This window comes from Apodemus sylvaticus, chromosome 3 (assembly GCF_947179515.1).
Source record: "Apodemus sylvaticus chromosome 3, mApoSyl1.1, whole genome shotgun sequence".
Lineage (NCBI taxonomy): Eukaryota > Metazoa > Chordata > Mammalia > Rodentia > Muridae > Apodemus > Apodemus sylvaticus.
In genome coordinates, this window is record NC_067474.1 from 123808532 (window position 1) to 123831977 (window position 23446).

The 23446-nt window shown below is 44.5% G+C and overlaps 1 protein-coding gene and 1 pseudogene across 1 annotated transcript; both read right to left on the bottom strand.

The window, feature by feature from the left end:
* Positions 1-5020: 5020 nt before the first annotated feature.
* LOC127680330 (thymosin beta-10-like) lies at positions 5021-5212 on the bottom strand. The gene has a single exon (XM_052175820.1). The coding sequence runs from the start codon at positions 5153-5155 to the stop codon at positions 5021-5023; it is 135 nt and encodes a 44-aa protein (XP_052031780.1). The 5' UTR covers positions 5156-5212.
* Positions 5213-5396: 184 nt separating this feature from the next.
* Positions 5397-23160, bottom strand: LOC127680332 (60S ribosomal protein L9-like; annotated as a pseudogene).
* Positions 23161-23446: the final 286 nt, after the last annotated feature.

The window sequence follows — 23446 nt, forward strand, 5'->3', positions numbered from 1 at the left end:
GAGCACTAACTGCGCTTCACTTTACTTATTTTTAAAATGTGGATAAAAACACTAGCTCCTGCCTCCTGGGATTGTAATAAAGAATAAATGAGCTGACAGATATGGAATGCTTGGTGTCTAGCACAGAGTAAATAATCAGCAGGAGCTGTTGATATTGTATAACGACAAAAACCTCTTCACAGAGGAGAATATAAAATTTTATTTATGGTGTGGTAACTAATGCATGACATCATGCATAAACACAGATAAGGATGGTTACTCGATCCGATCTACCAGATGGGGTAAATATTATAGCAATAGACAATCTCTGGCAAACAAAAAGGAGTGGGGCCAGTCTGGCCTTCCTTATCTTGAGGCCAGCTTGGGTGGTAGAGGCCTTACCCTCCAACTGAAATCACTCCCATTTCAATCTTTACTGCATGTGACCAGTGTCTGCCATTTCTCTATGCACCTGCTCTTAGACAATTAACACAGCTCTGCCCAGAGCCCTGTGGAGAAGAACTCAGCAGGCTCAGTTCCTTAAATACCTAAACCACTCAATAAATGTGGGCCAACTTGAACTGAGCTGTCGAGAACTATTGTGTGACTTTGATCAAGTCACTCCCCCTCTCAGGACCAGAATGTCCTGTGAGGAAATAAGAGAAGAAGCACTGGTTTTTGAAATGGGGAAGCTGAGCCCCAAATAGAGGAAGGTATCTCCCCAAGTTCAAACCACAAACTAATAGACAAACTGAGGTTGTGGCTGCTCTCCGAGGCACCGCAGAACATTTTCTTTCTATAAACGGTGTGTTGCCAATCCGGTGCAAAGCTATACCTAGCAGCAAGATCTTGGAAAATAGAGTGTGGAGCTAAAAGTGGACATTAGCAGCCCGCTATCATTTATGAAACACAAAGTACCCATGTGATGTGTCATGCTTTGAATCGGAATTGTTCCCAGCATGCTAGGGTTTTGAAATCTTGGTCCCTGGTTTGTGATGCTATCTGCAGGACCATGTGTAAGCTGGTCATTAGAGGTAGGTCTTTGCAGCAGATTCTGGTTCTGGCTTGTTTTTTCTGTGCCCTGTGTCACCTACCATGCCTTTCCTATCATTGTGTACTGCAATCCTTCAAAAATGGTGAGCCAAAAACTTTTCTCTCCTGAAGTTGCTTCTTCTGTCAGGTATTGTCACAGCGATGGGAAGAGCAAGTAACACGACACACAAAAGGAATGTGCAGTAGAAAAGAGCTCACAAGCCGGGTGGTGGCGGCGGCGAAGCACGGTTTTAATCCCAGCACTTGGGAGGCAGAGGCAGGTGAATTTCTGAGTTTGAGGCCAGCCTGGTCTACAAAATGAGTTCTAGGACAGCCAGAGCTACACAGAGAAACCCTGTCTCAAAAAAAAAAAAAAAAGAAAGAAAGAAAGAAAGAAAGAAAGAAAGAAAGAAAGAAAAAAGAAAGAAAAAAAAGAAAAGAAAAGAAAAAAGAAAAGAAAAGAGCTCATAGCCAAACACATTAGGTGTCACCTCTGGGGACGACAGGAGGAAAAGCGGATGGGAGGGGAAGAGTAGGTAGATGAGGCAAGAGACCTTTAAGAGCAAAGTTCGTGAACTGTGTAGGTAGACGTGTATATACACACACACACACACACACACACACAGGCACATAGGCACACATACACACAGGCACAAACATAAACACACACACACACACACACACACACACGTGCACACACACTCACATTTTGGGGTTGGAATTATCTAATCCAGGGACAGTGGATCTGCTGCAAATATAAGGCTAGCCCCAACTTCATGTGTAGCCTGGACTACAAAGTAAGATCCTGTCCAAAAAAAAAAAAAAAAAAGAAACAAAACCAATAAAATTGCTACTCCCTTGTTCAAATACTCATCAGAGATGTAGTGACCAAGTGGCCTGGGTAGGGTGGGGCAGTGGTCAAGCACACTGGGATTGCTGGCTTGTGTACATAGCACAGTTCCATTAATTTCTGTGGGAATTTTTTTTTTTGGCTAGTTAATTAATGCCACTTTGCCTCTTATTTCCTAATCTGTAAAACGGGGATAATAATAGCATCATATTGTTGGTTAGGCCAAATAAGTGGTTACTTAATAAAAGAAATATTTTGCGTTGCTAGTCAGAACAAATTTATTATTCCTGTATCCTGGGCTCGTCACAGTTTAGATTCTAAGCAGTCTTTCAGCCTCATTTCCTGCCTTCTCCATGTTTCTGATGTCCAGAAAGCCCTGCTTTCTCTTTCCCAATAGACTCCCACTTGATTGAAACAATCTCATCTTCTGGGAAGGCTTGCATGGGCCCCTCACCACAGACAGGGCATAGTTCTTTGTGCTCCCAAGTCACCTGTGTACCTATCACACTGCCTCGTACATAGCTCTTTAAATGTTTGTTCAGCACACAGTGTGTGGCATGTGGTGCATTCCCAGAAGCCTTCCTCAGTTCACCTTCCTCAGCCCCCAGTGAAGTATTTTCTTTCTTTTCTGCCCCACTCCCCTAATGCTAGGGACTGAAGCTAGGACCTAATACATGCTAGGCAAATGCTGTACCCCTGAGTTATATCCCCAGCCCTTAAATATGTCTTAAGTCAATGAAAAAATCTGTCCATCCCACTACACTGGGACTCTCTCGAGGAAAGGGGGAAGGTTTTGATTCATTTCTAAATCACCAGCACCTACAGTTGGGCCTGGTTCTTGTTGGGAGCCCAGGATTTGAGGAATGAGCTGATGTAGGATCCCCCTGAGCCTTTGTAATTAAACTGGTCATTTCCCCATCCTTGGAGGGGCCCCAGCTTCAGATCCCTGGGTGATGCAGGTGAGTTGCTAGGCAACAGCATGAGGTTGGCTCTGGGGTCACAGTGGAGAGTGTGCTGTGAGGCCAGCTTGCCGGTAATTGGAAACACTTCTATTCAGCAGTCTCTTAAACTGCCTCTGCTTTCTCCCCTTCAGCCCATCCCCCATTCAGCTGCAGGAGGGATTGTTTAAAGCAAGCAAGCAATCCCAGCACTCCCCCACACCAAAACCTCCTGTCTCTGAGGGAGAAATCCAAGGTTCAAGAGCTAGAGGAACCTGTTCGAAGTCCGTGTTAACAAGTACAAAGTTAAACTTAGGTTTTTGTGGTTGCAACACCCAAACTGTCCAGTACTTTGGCTTTGGACAAGTTGAATTTGGGTTGCCCACTGGAGGAGATATGCAAGCTGGATTCAGCAACATTCACATTGCTTGTCAAATGTTTACACTCCTTGTCAAAGCTCTGGAGTGTGTGCCCCAGCAGCAAACAGATGCTTATGGGCTAGGACACCTGAAACTCCCTGGAGTAAGAAATGACCCGTGAGGTCCTTCAAAGTCTGAGTTCAAAACCTGGGGCTTGGAGTTCCAACTGATGTGCTTTGATCTGGAAAGCAACAGCTCCAGGGTCTGTCTGCCTGGTCTCAGGGGTCCCAGAAAGGCAGGACAGAGTCGGGAGTCCTGGGCCTAGACTGTAAGAACAGAGGTCTGAGAGTTCAGACTGGAAGGACATGCTGAGTAGAGTAGAAGACAGCCAGGGAGATAGAGGAAGCATGAGCGAGTTCAAACAGACACTGCGGTGGATTTGAGAGTTTTTAAGACAGCCCTTTAGGTCTTTCTACTTTTATTTAGCTGATATTTATTTTGAGGGCCTTTGGGGTTTTTTTTGTTGTTGTTTCTTCTTTTCTTCTTCTTCTTCTTCTTCTTCTTCTTCTTCTTCTTCTTCTTCTTCTTCTTCTTCTTCTTCTTCTTCTTCTTCTTCTTCTCCTTCTCCTTCTCCTTCTCCTTCTCCTTCTCCTTCTCCTTCTCCTTCTCCTTCTCCTTCTCCTTCTCCTTCTCCTTCTCCTTCTCCTTCTCCTTCTCCTTCTCCTTCTCCTTCTCCTTTTCTCCTTCTCCTTCTCCTTCTCCTCCTTCTCCTTCTCCTCCTCTTCCTCCTCCTCTTCTTTTTTGTTTTTGTTTGTTTGTTTGTTTGTTTTTTGAGACAGGGTTTCTCTGTATAGCCCTGGCTGTCCTGGAACTCTCTGTAGCCCAGGTTGGCCTTGAACTCAGAAATTTGCCTGTTTCTGCCTCCCGAGTGCTGGGATTAAAGGCATGCAACACCAGTGCCTGGCCGATTTGTTTTAGTGTGTGTGTGTGTGTGTGTGTGTGTGTGTGTTGTGTGTAGGGGACAGGATCTCATTACGTAGCCCAGGCTGGCTGGCCTCAAATATTTTCATTTAACGCATCCTCATGTGCTAGGATGACAGGCATGTGCAACCAAATCCACCTTGAAGGCCTTATTGAACCCTGTTTACTAGGTGAAATTACAACTCTTTCCAACATTCATTCATTCCTTCTATATTTGTGTATGAATCAATGTACCCTTGCTTCAACCATACTGCACTTCCTCATTCAATAAACAAAAACCTTATTTCCTTATATCCAAAGAGGTGCTGATATACACACTGTTAGTTGTGTACTAGTACAAGAGCCAAGATACAGAATCAATCTAGATGTCTGTCACTGAATCAATAGATAATTAAAAATGTGGTAGATATATACAGTGGGATATTATTTGGATATAAAAAGATGACATGCTATCTTTTGCAGAAGATGGTGCAACTGGAGGACGTTATAGCAAGTGAAATAAATCAGAAACCGAAGGACAAATACCACATGCTCTCTCATATGTGGATGCTTAAAAAAAAAATCTGTGTGAGTTCAGGAAAGAGGGGCTTGGATGAGGAATGGGCAATTCTTCTCTATCCTTTTTTTTTTTTTTTTTTGCCACAAGGTGTGTTTTATTTTCATCAGTCATACAAATAGTTTTCTATAATATCCCAGGGCAAACGGGTGAAATTTGACAGTCCGATTTGTGGAGGGGTCCCCTTCAGAGACCCGCTGGCTGGTGGCATCGGCTCAGAGTATCGGGGTTCCCAGTGCATCTTGCAGGTGGCTATTCCTCTACATCACGAGGGGGTCCTGGAGATGATGGGGTGGGGTGAGGTGGGGGAAATCTTCCTAGGTTTTTAGGGGATTTCACTTCTCTTTTCCTGGTCAGTGGTCTCTTTGGTCGGCAAGGCGTTCTTCTTCTGAGTCTCGGTTTTCTTCAGCTTGGCCTTATCGACGCTGGCGATTTCCCCCATGTCCGGCTTGTCTGCCATTTTCTTACAACTCGTGGATTCTCGTTCCGAGCTCGTGCTCCTGGTGCTCCCACTCGCATTGCTGCAGCAAGAGACCTCTCCTCCATCTTTAAGTAGGAAGGTTGCTTCCTTTCCTTATCAAAAGACCGAGAAGCTTCTTGGAGCCCACTGACTGACGCTGTGTGCTCATTCAGTCCCTGTAGGACGTTCCCTGCCCCCCCCCCCTTTTTATGCTATCTGCGAGTGCTGGTTTATTTTCCCTTTAGCTTAATAGTTCTAGGAGAGCAAGGATCAGGATGGATTCATAGCCCTGGGCGCTCAGTGCCTGGGATATGAGGAGCAGTTCTAACCAGCTACAAGCAAGAAATAGAATAATTAATCTGAATAATACATACAGGGTAAATATAAGCTAATTTCTACCCAGAGACATTCAGTTTTAAAACAAAAAAGGCTTCTTTCCTGGTAGCAATTTTCTACTTTCAGCCAGTGACTTGATTTATTGAGAGACCTTCAAGTGCTGTTGAGTTGAGCAAAAGAAAAGTTGGGAAAGGCTTTTCTTGTCAGGGACTCAATCCTTTCTTTCTATTATGTCAGTTTCTTTAAACAAAAAAGGATTTAAACAATCTTTTTCAATTGATTCTCTTGTAAACACTCAAAGAAAGAATGTCTATCCCACTCTGCGAATAAAGTGGAGGTCCCTTAATTGTAAAGACATGAAATGCCTGAACTCTCCGCCTACAGAGTTTGAGTAATTGGCAATAATTCCTCCCTCCCCCTCCCCCTACCGAGAGGCAGCTCACATCTTATTAGAAGAAAACCAGATCACTAACCTGGGAACCCGAGTCCTGGAAGGAGTTTATTTTACCAGCCAGGACAAGCTTCCAGAGGGAGCGGGAGACAGGAAGCCTGTGTTTTCTCTGCTCCAGTCCACCTGGTACCTGGACGGGTCGCCATGCTTGTGATTGGCCTTTGCCTCCCCCGCTCCCTCGTGGGACACTTCGCAGCCTTCGAAATATCCAGGCAGATGTTTCCTGTGGAAAATATTCCCCAGGACAGCTCTCTGTTATATGGGTTTCTGGTAGAAGTATCAAAGGTTTGAGGCTGGACCCTGATGAAAAGCCTAGGAGGTATATATTATGCTTTTGAGGGACCTGTGGTTAGATTAGAGATTTTTCTTCCTTCCTTTCTTTCTTCTTTTTGCAATTTCTTTTCATTATCAACAGCTAAACTCTCTTTTTCAGTAAACAGATTTTGGAATTTGGTTTTACCTTTTATTATCATGGTTTTTGCTTATTTGTGTGTGTGTGTACGCACGCGCGCGCGCGCACATGCATGTTTATATGTGTGTAGAACTTCCATGCGTGGTTACATCTGTGTGTGTGGATGTGGAGATGTCTTTCTGCATTGTTTTCCACCTTACATATGGCTGGACGGAGAGCTGGCCATTCGGCGAGTCTGACTAACCAGCTTGCTCCAGGATTTCCTGTTTCTGGCTCTGCTCATTAGGACTACAGGGAAGCTGCCCTGCCCACTTGAATTTTATATGGGTTCATGGGGTCTGGATTCTGGTCCTAAAGCTTACAGAGAAAGTGCTTCACAACTAAGCCATTTACCTGGCCTAAGACTATGGTTTTGGAAAAAGTATTGTAACTTCTCTGGATGTCAATTTCCTGTTGTTTTGAGACTGGGTTTCATGTACCTCAGGCTAGTCTAGAATTCATTATGTAACTGAAGTTGATCTTGGACTCTTAATCCTCCTGTCTCCACCTCCTGGGTGCTGGGATTACAGACCTGTACCACCACAACACGCTCTCAATTCCTATTTTTTAATACATTTTTTTACTTTAGTTTACTCCTCCGGGTGTTGCAATGCGGTTGTATGGAAGTCCTAGTACAAGGAACTCAAGGATAAATTATAGTAATAATAATTATTATTAATGTTATGCACTTTCATCAAAGGCTCAGCTCTGTCCAGTGTCTGAGCCAATGCAGGCTATCATAGGAGCAGACATTCTCTCCTCTAATAGCAGTTGGGTTCATGAATTAGAATTGATTGTAGGTATGTCACACGTGAACTCTGACTTGATTGCTACCACTGGTTTTCAGCTAAAACCAGTGACTACACTTGTCTCACGACTGCCAGCCTGCCTATGTCCTACTAATCCTAACGTAGGACAGGAGTGGAGAGGACCCTGTTCCTTCTGCCACTAGCCTGCATACAGCTAAGCACAGAGTAATCACCTGGAACCATGATGCCTCCTGCATCAGATTCTTGTCAGATCACTTGATGCCTAGAGCCTGGCTTGCTGCCACCACAGCCAGTCACCCAGAGCATGTCCATCCTCCTCATACTCTGAGCATTGTGCATTGGCCAGAGAAGTTCTTTATCCTTGTCCCTATGTTGTCACCTCCTCCCTCTATCCATAGTCTAAGAAAAAAGGAATTGACATTCGATTCTAGGCAGGATCTTACTTAATGAAATGAGTATTAGTTTTTATCTTTGTTTTACAGATAGGAAACTTTCTGAAGAGGCTGGAGAGATGGCTCATTAGATTAAAACATGGACTGTGCAAGCATGAAGACTCGAGTTTGAATCCCCAGCACCCAACTCAAACAGCTGGGCATGGCTACATGTGCCTGTAACCCCAGTGGTAGGGGTGGGGGAGCATGGAGAAGGGAGCCTGTTAGCCAGCCAGCCCAGATGAAATGGCAAGCCCGGTTCAGTAAAAGACAATAAGACAGCAAAGAAGGATGGCTTCCAGATGTGTGCACACGGGGTATGTGCACTCGTATGCTCAGCTGCATTCAAAACACACACACATACACACACTCACACACACTCATACTCTCTCTCTCACACACACACATACTCACACACACACACACTCACACACACTCATACTCTCTCTCTCTCACACATACACACACACACTCACACACACACTCATACTCTCTCTCTCTCACACACACACATACATACATACTTACACACACAGACACTCTCTCTCTCTCTCACACACACACACACATACATACATACTCACACGCACAGCCACACACACATACACACAGGCACACATACATACTCACACACACAGGCACTGTATCTCTCTTTCTCACATGCATACACACAGAGGCACACACATACAGAGGCACATACACATACTCTTTCTCTTTCTTTCTCTCTCTCTCTCGTTCTCTCTCTCTCTCACACACACACACTCATACTCTCTCTCACACACACATACATACACACACAGACACACACACTCATACACATAGGCACACATACACACACAGGCACTCTCTCTCACACACACAGAGGCACACACATATACACAGGCACATATACATACTCTCTCTTTCTCTCTCTCTCTCTCACTCTCTCACACACACACTCATTCTCTCTCTCACACACACATACATACACACACAGACACACACACACTCATACACACAGGCATACATACTCACACACATAGGCACTCTCTCTCTCACACACACAGAGGCACACACATATACACAGGCACATACACATACTCTCTCTCTCTCTCTCTCTCACACACACACACACACATACGTGTGCATGCATACACACACACACACATACGTGCGCACGCATACACCCACACACACAGGCACATCATATGTCTTAGTCAGAGTTACTATCACTGTGATGAAATACCATGACCAAAAGTAAGTTGGGGGAAGAAAGGGTTTATTTGTTTTACACTTCCATATCATAGTCCATCACTGAAGGAAGCCAGGGCAGGAACTCAAACAGGGCAGCAACCTGAAGGCAGGAGCTGATGCAGAAGTGGTGGAGGGGTGAAGGGTGCTGCTTGCTCCTCATGGCTTGCTGAACCTGCTTTCTTAGAGAATCCATAGCCTGTGGTGACCACCCACAGTGGGCTGGGCCCTCTCCAGTTCCCATCAATCACTAATTAAGAAAATGCCCTACAGGCTTATCCACAAACTAATATTATGAAGGGTATTTTCTCAATCAAGGTTTTCTCCTGTCAGATAATTTTAGCTTGTGTCAAGCTGACATAAAACCAGCCAGCACACTGTAACCACCTACCCACCCCAACAGGGAAAACTTCATGAAACAAAACAAAAACAAGAGAAGGAAAGAAAGTCAGTTAAGAAATGTTTTAGAATCACATATTGAACAAGTGACAGGGTAAGATTTTTGAACCCCGATCTCTGCTGTCAAAATCGATGATATCCCTCCATGATAACCCCTGTAAGGGGCTAAGGCTCTTAATTTTGAGACCTCTGTAAACACTTCCAGGGGGGCTTTAGGGAGGCCCCGGGTTCTCTTCCTGCTCCCTTTGCCTCTCTCCCAGCACCCTGAGGAGCCACACACCCTGGCTCTGTTTTCTTCTCTTGCCTCCTTTCACTTGCTGCTTTTGTTCCCATCCCTACTCTGTGAGAAGGAACGTCTTTATTTACCCACTGACTGAATCATTAAGTGCAGTCAGTCGCCTTGGACCTCCATAGCAACAGGCCCAGAGAGTCTGAACCACGGGGATTTATTTTCTTCTAGTTCTTGAGGCTCAAGGTGGTCAACAGGTTTGGATTCTTTTCCTTTTTTTTTTTTTTTTTAAGTTTTAGATTTTTAAACGTTATTTCCCATGTCTGTGAATCACTTGCATGCTTGGTATCCAGAGAGGCCAGAGGAGGGTGTTGGATTTCCTGGGACTGTAGTTACAGACAATTGTGAACTGCCATGTGGGTGCTGGGAGTTGAACTTGGGTCCTCTGGAAGAGCAGGCAGTGCTCTTCACTGCTGAGCCATCCCTCCAGCCTCAGGTTTGGCTTTTCCTTGGGCCTTTTACCTGCACTGGAAATGGTTGTATGGATGCTTCTCTCTATGGAACCCCATCTGGGAACGAGTGCTCCTGACGGACAACTCTTTATGTGCAGATTTTCTTTATGTGTACGGATACCATAAGGCCTGTCCTTGATCAGCTCTTGAAAGGCCCAGACTTCAGAAGAAGTCACATTTTGAGATACTAGAGGTTAGGGTTTCAACATAGGAACGTTGATGGGGTTGCGGTTGGTGGTTTAATTCATCCTATAACAAGGTTCAAAGTAGTAAGCAACAGAAAATGACTAGCTTATTCCAGAAGAACTGTAAAAAGAGCCTTAAGGACTTCACAGACTCACAGGGGAACCTGAAAACAGACTGGGCTGAGAAAGTCAAGTCAGGAAGAGCCCCAAGCCCTGCTGATATAGCTGCTGACACCGTGACCTTTCTGGATCCACTGTGATACTCATTTTCAGAAATGTAGGCCCGCTGTTATGCCCATTGGGTGATAAGAATGGATTCACCATGCTCCTTGCTTCTCTGGGCTATAAGCTCCTGACTTCGAGTTTGGATGGACACATCTGCTTGGAGCATTCAAGTTTTCCCTGCAAGGGAAGCATCTTGTGTTTCTGCATTTACGTTAGGTGTTCTTTCATGAGGAGTCTCTCAAAATAGGGAGGAGGAAGAAGGAAAGATGTCTCCATGGTTAAGAACCCTGGCTGCTTTTGCAGAGAACCTGGGTTTGTTCCATTCCCTGAACCCACACAACTGGTGTTTACAACTGGTGTTTACAAGAGAGCCAGAGGGTCTCTTCTGCCCTCCATGGGCACTGCTCACCCGTGGTGCATAGACACTCAGGCAGGCAAAATATCTGTACACATAATCTTTTTTTAAAAAAATATTTTAAAAATAACAAAATAGGAGGTTCAGACATGGGCCACTGAGAATTATAAGTTATGCCAAATAGATAGTTATTGCACTAGTTATACATTACAAATATGAAGACAAACAAGATATAGTGTTGGCCTCCGCTGGTTTCAAGTCTGGTACGATGAGCAGACTGTGGGCAACTTGAGCAGACTGTGATAATGACCATGACGAGGGAAAGCAGAAATTGTAGTACAATCACAGAGAAGGGGAACTTACCAGCCGTGATGGTGATGTGTAGGGGGTATAAGAGGAATCAGGGGAAGATTCTATAATGCTCATAGCTAAGACCTGAAGGAGAAAGGAGTGATAGCTACTCAGAAATTATAACCCCAACATTTCCTGGGACCTGCTTTCAAAACTGCCAACGTGAGATCAAGAACGGGGGCAGGAGTGGAGGTGGGGGTGGGGGTGGGGTGGAGAAGGAGATCAAGAATGGGGGGGGGAGACAGGACATGCTTTTAAGGAACTTACAGTCAGGCTGTTGAGATGATAAAAAGGCATCAAGTAGGGTTAAGAAAGTGTTCCTGGGTACGGTCAGCTGTCCACCTGGACTCATTCCAAGACCCGGTCCAATGTCTGCAGATATAGAACCTTGATTTTGTGCACCGCACCTCTCAGAAAAGATCTCTCTTATATTAGTAAACTCACTAGGACTGCTTCATAAACCAGAAGCCTGTTTATTAATTTGCAAAATGAAAGTATTGTTGGCAAAGCCATTCTAATTTGCAGAGCAGACTGGAACATTCACCTCAGAATACCTGTACATTTTCTTCCTTCCTCGAGCACGTGACATTTGGGAAGCCAAAAATCAGAAGGTGGCATGGCAGTCGGTCTGGCGTGAGAGCAAGGTGTGTGTGAGCCAATAAAAAAAAAAAAAGAGCAGCCAGTGAGTTTGGACTGTAGACTCTGTCTGTCTCTCAGCCTGGTTGCTCAATCGGGTCACCTGGGAAGATGTTTGGAGTACTTATTCCTGTGACTCACTCTCTGACAGTCCAGACAAGTGGGCTTATAGATGTAGTAAAGCCCCAAAAAGGAATCTCATTTTCAGAGTCACTGAGGCAGTGCTAGTGTGTGGCACTGGGTTGCTCTCTGGACCTTGCCAAATAAGGTGTCTGCATTCACTAAGGAGTTTCGCTCTGGGACACTGCCTGGAAAGATGCCTTAGTGGCTCTTTTTTTTCAGGGCTGGACGGTTGGAAGCCCCCTCCCTTCTATTTCCATATGTGATCCACAGTGTAGAACACTCACTTGTGATGTTGCGCTTAGATCTACGATTAGCTTTGAGATCAGTCCCAGGTCATCCTGACTAGAGCGTGAGTGTCCCAGACTTCACAGGCAGCCTTTCATAGATGGACTCTCACTTCCCTACAGATGATTAATTTTATTTATGGAAAGATTTTTATTTCAGGGATGCTTTCAGTTCTTTGAAGGTTCCTCCAATCCCCCATTTTCTATAGAATTATCCAAAGAATAATCCAAAGTTGATGGCCTTCAGATAGTGTTTAGTGGTTCAGTGGGAAGAATCAGAGAGGTCTAAGTTCATATTTTTTTTTTTAAAAGACAAGGCCTCTTGTAACCAAGCTTACCATGTAGCCCAGGCTGGTCTTGATCTCCTGATCCTCTTACCTCAGCCTTCTGAATACCCAGATTATAGGCCCGTGCCACCATGCCTACAGTGAATTCACTTCTGGATGCTAACATTCTTAGGTTCTGACTTTGGGTAAAGGGCTCTTTATAATCCTTCCGTCTTTCAGAGCTGTGGTGAGCCATGGAGGTGCTAGGTGAAAAGCCCTTGGGGCTCTGTGAAAGTAAGTGCTACCTGTTAGGGAATCTGCCTGTCAAAGCGAGAGAGGACCCTTCCTCAGAACAAAACTCCCTCTCTTATTTTTTAGAAAAAAATAACTTTTTTTTGCACTCCAAAATTATGTTAAATGCTCATAAAAATTAAAGTAGTGCATAAACACACATATGAACAGGAGATGATAACATTCCATCCTTAAATCTAACATGGAAAATAACAGTTTTGACATATAGTGAAAATAGTACTGGATATGTCTCTATATATTTTCAATAAAATAAATGATTGAATTCAAGAAATTAAAAACCAAAAATGCAACTGGGTGTGGATAGAATATGCCTTTAATCTCTGCACTTGGGAGGCAGAGGCAGGCTCTATAAGTTCGAGGATAGCTTGAACTATAGATTTGAGTTCTAAAACAATAGCCAGGGCTACACAAAGAAACCCCATCTCAAAGCAAAATGTGCACACACAGACGCACACACACACACACACACACACATATGTATACACGCACGTGTGCGTGCACGCACGCACACATACACACCACATCCCACATACACACACACACATACACACCACATCCCACATACACACACACATACACACCACATTCCACATACACACACACATCCCACATACACGCACACCCCCCACCCCCCCCACACCACATCCCACATACATGCACACCCCCCCCACACCCCCCCCACACACATACACACCACATACCACACACACACACACACACACACACATACACACACACACACCACGTACCACATACACACACACACACATACACACACACACACACACATACACACACACACACACACACACACACACAGATTAATGATAAGAATGAAAAGAGATGATGAAGACTGGGTTTGGAGGCAATAACCCCAGTATTAGGAAGACAGAAGCAGGAGCTGCACAGTGTAACCCTGTCTCAAAAAAATCAGAAGTGAATCGAATGCAAGGCAAGCTGCTGGAAGCCATAGGGACTGGCTGTCATCTGTCGTGCTGAGGTGACACACCCATCATCTTATTGTCCTTCTCCTACCTCCTAACTCCCGTTACTCTACTCGCTTTTAAATGCCAAAGATTCTCGGCATTTATGTTTTGTTTTGCAATTAAAATCCTGTTAGTCATTAAGGCTTAGCTTTACAGTTAAACAGATTCAGCACTGTCATAATATGATGAGGGAGGGGATGGGGACGGAGTGGGAAGAAGGGGATCCTTTAGAACTTTGACATATGAACAATATCTTATGACAGCTTCTTTTCTGTTTTGTCTTTTCTTATCTTCATCTTTTATTCTTTTAAGTTTCTCTCTTTTCCTTTCACCCCCTGCCCTATGGATGTAGAAGCATATGTGTGTAGATCAGAGGATAACTTGCAGAAATTGATTCTCTCTCCCATCGAGTGGGTTCCAGAGATTGAACTCAGGGCATCCGCTTTGGCAGCAAAGCATTTTTACCCACTGAGCCAGATCATCAGACCCAGCAGTTTGGTTGGCATGAGTGTCTCTGTATATACATGTGGGTGTTGGAGGAGGGCCATGCATGCCTGCGGAGGCCAGGAGTTGCCATTTTCTACCTTCTTATTTTTTGAGGTAGGGTCTCTTCACAGAAACTGGAATTCACTGATTGGTTAGACTGACTCGTAAGCAAGTTCCCAAGCTCCTCCCATCCCTGTCTCTCCAGTGTTCTGGTATTACAGGAACGCAATACCACAACCAGGCTGATGCTGCAAATTGAACATTACATATAAAGGTGAAAGGAGAGAACCAACTCCACAGGGCTGTGCTCTGACCTCACACACGTGCCATAGCATAGGCATGTCCTCCCAATTAAAACATTTTAAAGCTTTTAGAGACTGAAGTATAGCTCAGTGATAGAACCCTTGCCTAATATATGAGAGGCTCTGTCCCCAGCAGCACTTCCACCATCAACAATAACAAAAGGTAAAATTTATAAAATGGTGTATGGAGTCTGTAGCTATGTTTCAAGTTAACGAGAGAGAGAGAGAGTAGACTGATATAACCACCCTAAATTCTAGGGCTTTTTTCCCTTCCCTATTAGAAAAGTGACTCTAGGATAATGATGTTTTGGTATGTTTGTGTGGTTGAGGACTGTGTTGATTAGTTTTTGGTCAACTCGATACACCTAGAGTCATCTGAGAAGAGGGAATCTCAATTGAGAAAATGCCCTCATCAGATTAGTTGGTGGGGGCATTTTCGGGATTTTTAATTGATGTGAAAGGCCCCAGTCCACTGCGGGCGGTGTCATCCCTGGTTAGGTGGTTCAGGGAGTGTTTAAGAAAGCAAACTGGCAAACTCAAGAGGAGCAAGGCAGGGTGCAGCACTCCTCCATAGTTTCAGTTCCTGCCTCAGCTTCCAGCTTTGAGTTCCTGCCCCGTCTTCCCTCAGTGATGGACTGTCCCCGAGAGTTGTGAAATTAAATAAACCCTTTTATCCCCAAGCTGCTTTTGGACATGGTGTTTATCATGGCCATAGGAGGCAAACCAACACAAAGACGCTGCTGCTATTCCATAGACATTTACAGAACAAAACCTGCCAAGCTACAGCTGCTGCACCATTAGTGATGAATGCTTAGACATGAGATGTGACATGTTCAAGGTCACACTGGGAGCTAGAGGCACAGCAAGGAAGGGAATACAGATGTTGTAATTTCCATTTTATAGCCAGGCTAAGGAGACTGAAAACACAGCTGAAGATGAGGCTATGCCCACTCCCACTGCTTGCTGCCGTGCCATCAACTCCTGCAGTGAGAGTCTCTAAGCATCTCTAGTAGGAGCGGAGGGAAGGGATAAAGGGAATGGATGGCCTCCTCTCCCATCGAGTCCTGCCCATCCCCAGACTGGCAATTCAGGCAAAATATATTTAATTTCATTCATTATTACTATGCATGTGTGTAGCTGTGTTTGGATAGGTGTGGACATGCATGAATGTTCTTAGAGGACAGCTTTGTGGAGTCACTTCTCGCCTTCCAACTTAATGTGGCTTCCAAGGAGTTTGTTTAGGTCATCAGGCTTCACAACTGTCTTTACCTGCTGAGCCACCTCACCAGCTCTTATGAAGCCTTGATATCAGAATTTTAGGTGATGCTACACTCCTCTCCATCCATCCACCCATCCACCTATCCACCCATCCATCTATCCATCCATCCATCTATCCATCCATCCATCAATCCATCCATCCACCCACCCATCCACCCACCCATCCATCCACTCACCCATCCATTCATCCACCAACCCATCCATTCATCCACCCATCCACCCATCTATCCATCCACCCATCCACCTATCCACCCATCCATCTATCCATCCATCCATCAATCCATCCATCCACCCACCCATCCACCCACCCACCCACCCACCCACCCATCCATCCACTCACCTATCCATTCATCCACCCACCCATCCATTTATCCATCCACCCACCCACCCATCCATCCATCCACCCACCCACCCACCCACCCATACATCTACCCACCCATGCATCCATTCACCCACCCATCTATTCATCCACCCATCCATCCACTCACCCATCTATCCACCCACCCCCCATCCATCCACCCATCCACTCACCCATGCATTCATCCACCCACCCATCCATTCATCCATCCATCCACCCACCCATCCAATCATCTACCCATCCATCCATCCACCCACCCACCCATCCACCCACCCACCCACCCATCCATCCACCTACCTACTCACCCATCCACCCACCTACTCACCCATCCATCCATCCACCCACCCACCCATCCATCCACCCACCCACTCATCCATCCACCCACCCACTAACCCATCCATTCATCCACCCACCCATTCATCCACCCATCCATCCATCTACTCACCCACCCACCCACCCATCTACCCACCCACCCACCCATCCATCCAAGCATCCATCCATCCACCCATCCACCCACACACCCACCCATCCACCCATCCATCCATCCATCCATCCATCCTCCACTTAACATCTAATGGGCAACTTCTTTGTGAAAGATTGTTAATATATATCATGTGTCCATTTTCATGGAGCTCCAGTGTGGGAATAAAGGAAATTATAGTGCAGGGTGACAAACAACCCATAAGATCCTCAAAAATAAATCTGGCTTTCTCTTTCCTTCCTTCTCCTCTCCCTCCACTTCAACTTCTCAAGACAGAGTCTCACTGTGTAGCCCTGGCAGGTCTGGAACTCACAGAGGTTGACCTGCTTCTGTCTCCAGAGTGTCACATTTAAAGATGGGTGCCACCATGCCCGGATGATCTTTCGATTTTGAAACTTTTTTCATTTGCATTCCTTAACTTTGATGTTGATTAATTTTTATTTAGAACAAGGTGTTAAATTCTTGCATATATGACAAAATGGCAGAGTATAAGAAAGTTATAGTAGAACAATACAATTTATTGCACCTAAAATTCTATAGTATATTTTAGAGTTGTTGTTTTAACCAAGTTATTTCTTAAATAATATCTAAATTCAGCCAAGTCAGGGCTGGCAAGTTGGATTAACAGGTAAGGTTGCCATCAAGCCTGATGACCTGAGTTCAATCCCAGGGACCTACATGGGTGAAGAAAAAACTGACTCCAGAAAACTATCCCTCAGCTTCATACAAATACTATAGCATGCATTCACACACACACACACACACACACACACACACACACACGCGCGCACACACACGCACTCACAAAAATAAATGAATAAATGTAATAATTATTATAGTCAGACAATTCACTTAATCTTAAACGTAGTTCTCTTTTTTTTCAAATGGCAAATGAAAACTGGAGAATACAAAATACAATAAAGAGAGAAAGAGATTACAAAATAGTCCCAAAGACAATTCAAAAGGATTATCATCACAGCAGATTAGAGATGACATATAAAAGTGGTATAAGGAAATGAGACAATAGCTCACCATGTTCATTCAGCGACACAACATGAAGTTTCATCCCCAAAGAACTGCATAGGGTGGTTGGCCAGGCAACAAAACCCTCTTACTGTGTTCTTCAAAAGACAGAGCACTCATGTGACTGTGACAGTTATAATGTCCCTAGGGTGAGAAGTGGGCCATCAACTGTACCTTTTCTTTAGGATACTGCCTACTTCATATAATTACTACAAATGACTAACAGGAATACTTGGCAGTGTTTAGAAATAATACAGAGGATTAGTCACCAAAAAAGGCTACTATTAAGACAATTTTCAAAATGAACAGAGCAGAATTCTATATCAACATGGTTAAATCTCAAAAGCAAACACCAGGCGCTGGTGAGATGGCTCAGTGGGTAAAAGCACTTGCCACACAAGCCTGAAGGCCCAAGCAAGATCCCCGAAGATTTGGCTGTGTTGGCACGAATTTGTATCCTAGAATTCCTACTGAGAAATGGAAGGCAGAGACAGGAGAGTCACCCAGAAGCTTGTGGGTCAGCAGGCTTGGCATATCAGCAACAGAAAGATGGCCTCAGCAAGGTCGAGGAAGAGAATTGACTCCCCAAAGGTTGCCCTGTGATTACACACTCACTGTGGTGCAAGTGCTACACATGCATGCATACATCATGCATGTATGCATGCACTGTGCATTCATGCACAGACAATGCACACATGCACTCCTGTGCACATACAAATATTCCATGCACAGACACACACTATGCATGCACGCACACACTGTGTACTCACACACATAGTGACTATACCCACATATACCATGTACACCCACACCACACATACAATCTATGCACACACATACTATGCATACATGTTGAAGAATGGGCAAGACACAGTCACTACACTTAAGAAATCTAGTGAGGGGCCTGGTAGCACACACCTTTAATCACTTGGGAGATAGAGACAGGTGGATTTCTGAGTTCAAGGCCAGCCTGGTCTACAGAGTGAGTTCCAGGACAGCCAGAGCTACACGGCGAGACTCTGTCTTAAAAAAGGAGAAGGCGAACAGAAGGGAGGTGCCATATACACAATTGCCATTGTAACGCTTTTGGGAAGGGGACTGCAGAGATGGCTCAGTGGTCCAGATTGTATTCCTCTTCTGGAGGACGCAGTTTTAAGTACCCACATTGGTTGGTTCACAACCACCTGGAACACTGGCTCCAATGAATCCAGTGACATTTTATGGCCTTCTTGGGCACTTACACACACATGGCATACTTCGCATAGACACAGATACATGAACAAAAATAAACATTAAAGATATTTTAGAAGGGCCAGATTTGTTTGGGCTTGCTCCCTTGTTCACTGGAGGCATTGTTGTAGTAAGTGGCTACAGAACCTGCACTGTGACACCAGCTACTTAGGTTGAGCTCTGACTTCGGCCAGTTAGCAGCTGAGTGACATGATCTCACTGTGTAGAAATGACAGGAACTCACAGGATCACCATGAGGATTAAACAAAGCTAATATTTGTAAAGATTTTGAAACAATGCCTAGATCTAGGCAGTTTTGAGTATTTGCTTTATCATTCCTCCATTTATGAGAATATTTGTTGAGGGCCAAGTGTTGTAATAGATGCTGTGAAAATAAGACCTGAGCCAGGGGTTGGTGGTGCGGGCCTTAAATCCAGTATTCAGGAGGCAGTAGCAGGTAGAGCTCTCTAAGTCTGAGGACAGCCTGGTCTACCGAGTGTGTTCCAGGGCAGCCAGGGCCACACATAGAAACCCTGTCTCAATAAAACCAAAAAAAAAAAAAAAAAAAAAAAAAAAAAAAAGAAGATCTGGCTTTGGTCATGGAGGAGGATCATCAAAGTGACAGAGACTTGTAAATAAGAAATGATAACACACTACAATCAAGTGAGGTGATAGCTGGTAAGTTCTGCGGTATCCAACCAGAGTCGGTGACTCATTCCCTTTGAAGAAGCAAAGGGAGGGTGGATGGCTCTGAGCATGTATTGACGCATACTGAACAGTCTCACAGAAGGAAAAAACAACACAAAACACAAACAGGAGGCCTTATCAGGTCAGGCAAGCTCCCTGTCGCTCAGTACAGACAAGACCAAAGTGTGTTTATAAATGGCAAGACGGGGTATAACAGAGTAGGGGAGTCCTCTCTTTCGATTGGAACAATATCTAGAACATAAACTGCCAGGCAGCTTGGTGTTCAGGTTTCTTCCTGTGAATCTGCTTAGGAGTTGGATTCTGGATAGGTGGAATTTTTAGCAACATTATGTCCTAGATTTTTGAGGACAGCCCCAGATTTCAAATATTTGATCCTGTTGTAACAGTAGTAGGCTTAAAGTTATGGTCTCCTGTCCTTTTCTTGGCATGTATGGTAATAAATACTTAGAGGAAGTCTTGGAGGAGTTCAGAGAGGTAGCAATGCTCTACGGAGCGTATTCACTGCTAACAGGATGAAAAATAGCTGTCTGGGGTGAGAAGCAGGTAAGGAGAACCCCTATAAAGTTGTAGTTGATGTGTGTGTCATTTGTTTAGAACAGATCAGTCTAATAAGAGGATAAGGGAGAGAAAGAATGAGCCTGAAGACAAGGAAAGGACTGAGTGAGGTAGGGTTGGGAGGGTGAGGGTGGGGGGGGGGAAGGACTGAGAAGCCTGGACTGAAAAGAAGAGCCAAGACACACAACAGAGGCAGACAGGCGCACTCTGCGAGAGGAGCAGGGAGGAGGAAAAGAGGGCCGGGAGAATCTGAGCAGGAGAGAGCGAGAGAGTGAGTGAGCATGGACCGGGGCAGACAGGACAGACAAGCAGGCACCCGTGCATGGATGAAGGCCACAGTGCATGGGTGAGACACAGAAAGAGGCTCAGGATTTAACTGTGGGCATCTGGAGCACCCTGGCTGGGGTGGGGGTGGGGGAATGAAGACAGTGGAAAGGATTATGAAACCACACCAAAGACAGATCTGCAACGCCCCATCTGCTGTAGCTGTCACCCCTTCAAGAACCCCAAGAGAGCTGCTCATAGATCTACCATGTGATGTGCTGAAGGTGCCATCTCTGCTTCAAAGCTCCTTTTGCTGAATCTTCGTATGAAGGAAGGGCTAGGATAGTGTCCTTTAATTTCTCTTAATAAAGACACAATTCCAGGCCAGGCAGTGGTGGTGCAAGACACAAGTGGATCTCAGAGGTCATTCTGATCTACAGAGTTAGTTACAGGATGGCCAGGGATACACAGAGAAAGACCGTCTTGAAAACAAACAAACAAACAAAGCCCCATAAACTTAAAAAAAATCATAATTCATGATTCAGTCATTTACTAAAAGGCCTTACCTGTTAATACTGTCTCATTGGGTATTAAGCTCCAACATGGGAATTTTGCTGGGACACAAACACTCTGGCTGGCACATCTTAACACACCCATCCTTTATTGTCTTGCTCTTTGCTTTACACTTGTTCGGGTTGGTCTTATTGAGACAAGGTCTTGCTGTGTAGCCCATGATGGTTTGGAACTCATGATTCAGCCCAGACCAGCCTGGAGCTTGTGATCATCTGCCCTCCACCTTCCACTTGCTTCCTTGTTTTTGACACATTTGTGACTTGCCTTTACGTAGATCCTGCCTTGTTCCACTACATACTTAGTGGTTCCTTTTGGTTTTGACTCTACAGATCTGATTTAGCTCGTGCTGCTCTCCTAACATCATAGTCTGTCTGCCTCATCCTGAAGAAAATATAAGACTGATTCAAAATCCAACATCCTAAAATAGTATTAGGACTGTGGCTGGACCATGGTTACTTTAATGCCATATTTTCAAAAGGTTAAAAAATGTAAGATATGGTTATATTCTGTACATAAATAAAAACTAAGTTTGAATCAAAATTACTCATCAAGTCTTTCCATAGGCAATAACTGAATTACCTTTCCCTTCATTATTTTGAAGGAAGGATATAAAATTAGTATCCCTTTGGCTAAGCAGCTGCTACTGAGATCCTGTCTGGATCAGAGAAACCTATTCTCCATTTTCTCCCTCTAAGCTGACTTTGCAATGTCCCCTGGAATTTACTTTCCAAAGCAGAAATGTGAGCACATACTTCTCCTATGTAAACTTTGAATGTTTCTCAACATTACCAGCAAGATTAAGTCTAGTTTTTTTCTTTTTTCTTTTTCAATATATAAGTCTTTAATTGTCCCCAAAGAGCCCACATTGACTTGTAACCAGGATCTTGTTTCTGGAGCTGGGTACCTTAGGCCTTACCTGTCAGCCTGCTGCACTGTTCCCTTCTCAGACACATAGATGCCATCCAAAACTTTCTGATGTCCTTGTTTTTAGCTGTCATGGCTTGCTGAATCAGAGCTGCTGAATTTGAAACAAGTTCAATATCATTTCCTTCAAGGGTTAATTCATCCTTCTGGGCTTAAAAGACAGAACAAGCAACACCTGTCCTCATCCGAACTCTGCGGATGTATCTTTCACCCAAGAAATCAGATTTCAACTAAAGACCCATTTTCCTGAGTAACGACGTTGATGGGGGAGGGGAGCACACACAGACCTCATCTCATAACAGAAGCCCAGTGTAACACCCTGACCATGTTCTCAACATGACTGCAGATGGTTCCGACAGTGGCCAGTTTGTCAGAGTCTCTTCTTCTTTCCAAGGAGACTCTGCTCTACATTGATGTGAGTGACATCCCTCCATGGAGTTCCCCCGGGGGCTGTCACAATGACTCTGCGCCCCTTCGGAGTGATGTTAACATTTTCTGGACTGCCAACAGTCTGACTGACGAGAATGCTCTTCACAGCAGATGGGCAAAGAGCGAACTTTAGTCTTTTTAATATGGATCTTTGCAACTCTACCTTCCCAGCTTCACGTAGCAATTCACTGTGTTAGCCACCATCTTTATCGCTGTGACAAAATACCTGACCAAAGGGACTTAAAAGAGGGAGGATTTACTTGAGCTCACAGTTTGATGGTATTATATCTTATAGCAGGGAGGCATGCTGGTAGGAGTGTATGGTGGTTAGTCCGGAAGCAAAGATACAGCAATACCTGTACTCATGTTTTCTCCTTTACGCTCAGTCTGAACCTCAGACCCTAGAGTCCTGCTGCCCCATAGCCATGTGGGTCTTTCCACTTCTGTTACATATCTTTGGAAAACCCTCAATATCGTAGAGGTTTGTTCTCATAAGATTCTAAATTCCATCAAATTAATGATCAACATTTTTTTTCTTGGTTTTGGTTTTGGTTTTGGTTTTTTGAGACAGGGTTTCTCTGTGTAGCCCTGGCTGTCCTGGAACTCACTCTGTAGAACAGGCTGGCCTTGAACTCAGAAATCTGCCCACCTCTGCCTCCCAGGTGCTGGGATTACAGGTGGGCGCCACCACAGCCCGGCTTAATGATCAAGATTTGATCATCACATCTGCTAACTTTTTCTTCTGTCTTTACCCCGTGTTATGTCAGATCACTTGTCATTTTTAAAATCACAGAATAACAAGACTTAAGTGTATAACTCAATGAATGCTGGCATTTACATTTGTGTACAACTGTGGGACCATGACTACTGATGTTATTTTTACTTTTTCTTTAATACTAGCCAGAATAAGGAAATACTATCTCATTGTAGTTTTGACTGGCATTTCTATGATGGTTTGCATTTCAGTATCTTTTCCTGTGCATACTGGTGTTTGGATATCTTCTTTGGAGAAACTGTTCCAATTCTGTGTATGAATTGAACTGGGTTGTTTTCCTGTTCTTGAGTTTAGGAGTCTTCTGTACATTGCAGTTATCTGTTCTTCTCCAGATACGTGATTTGTAAATATTTTCTTTCTTTCTCTGTGTTAC

Bases quoted from the DNA above. Each gene is read 5' to 3' on its own strand.
- LOC127680330 (XM_052175820.1), bottom strand. From the start codon at position 5,155: ATGGCAGACAAGCCGGACATGGGGGAAATCGCCAGCGTCGATAAGGCC.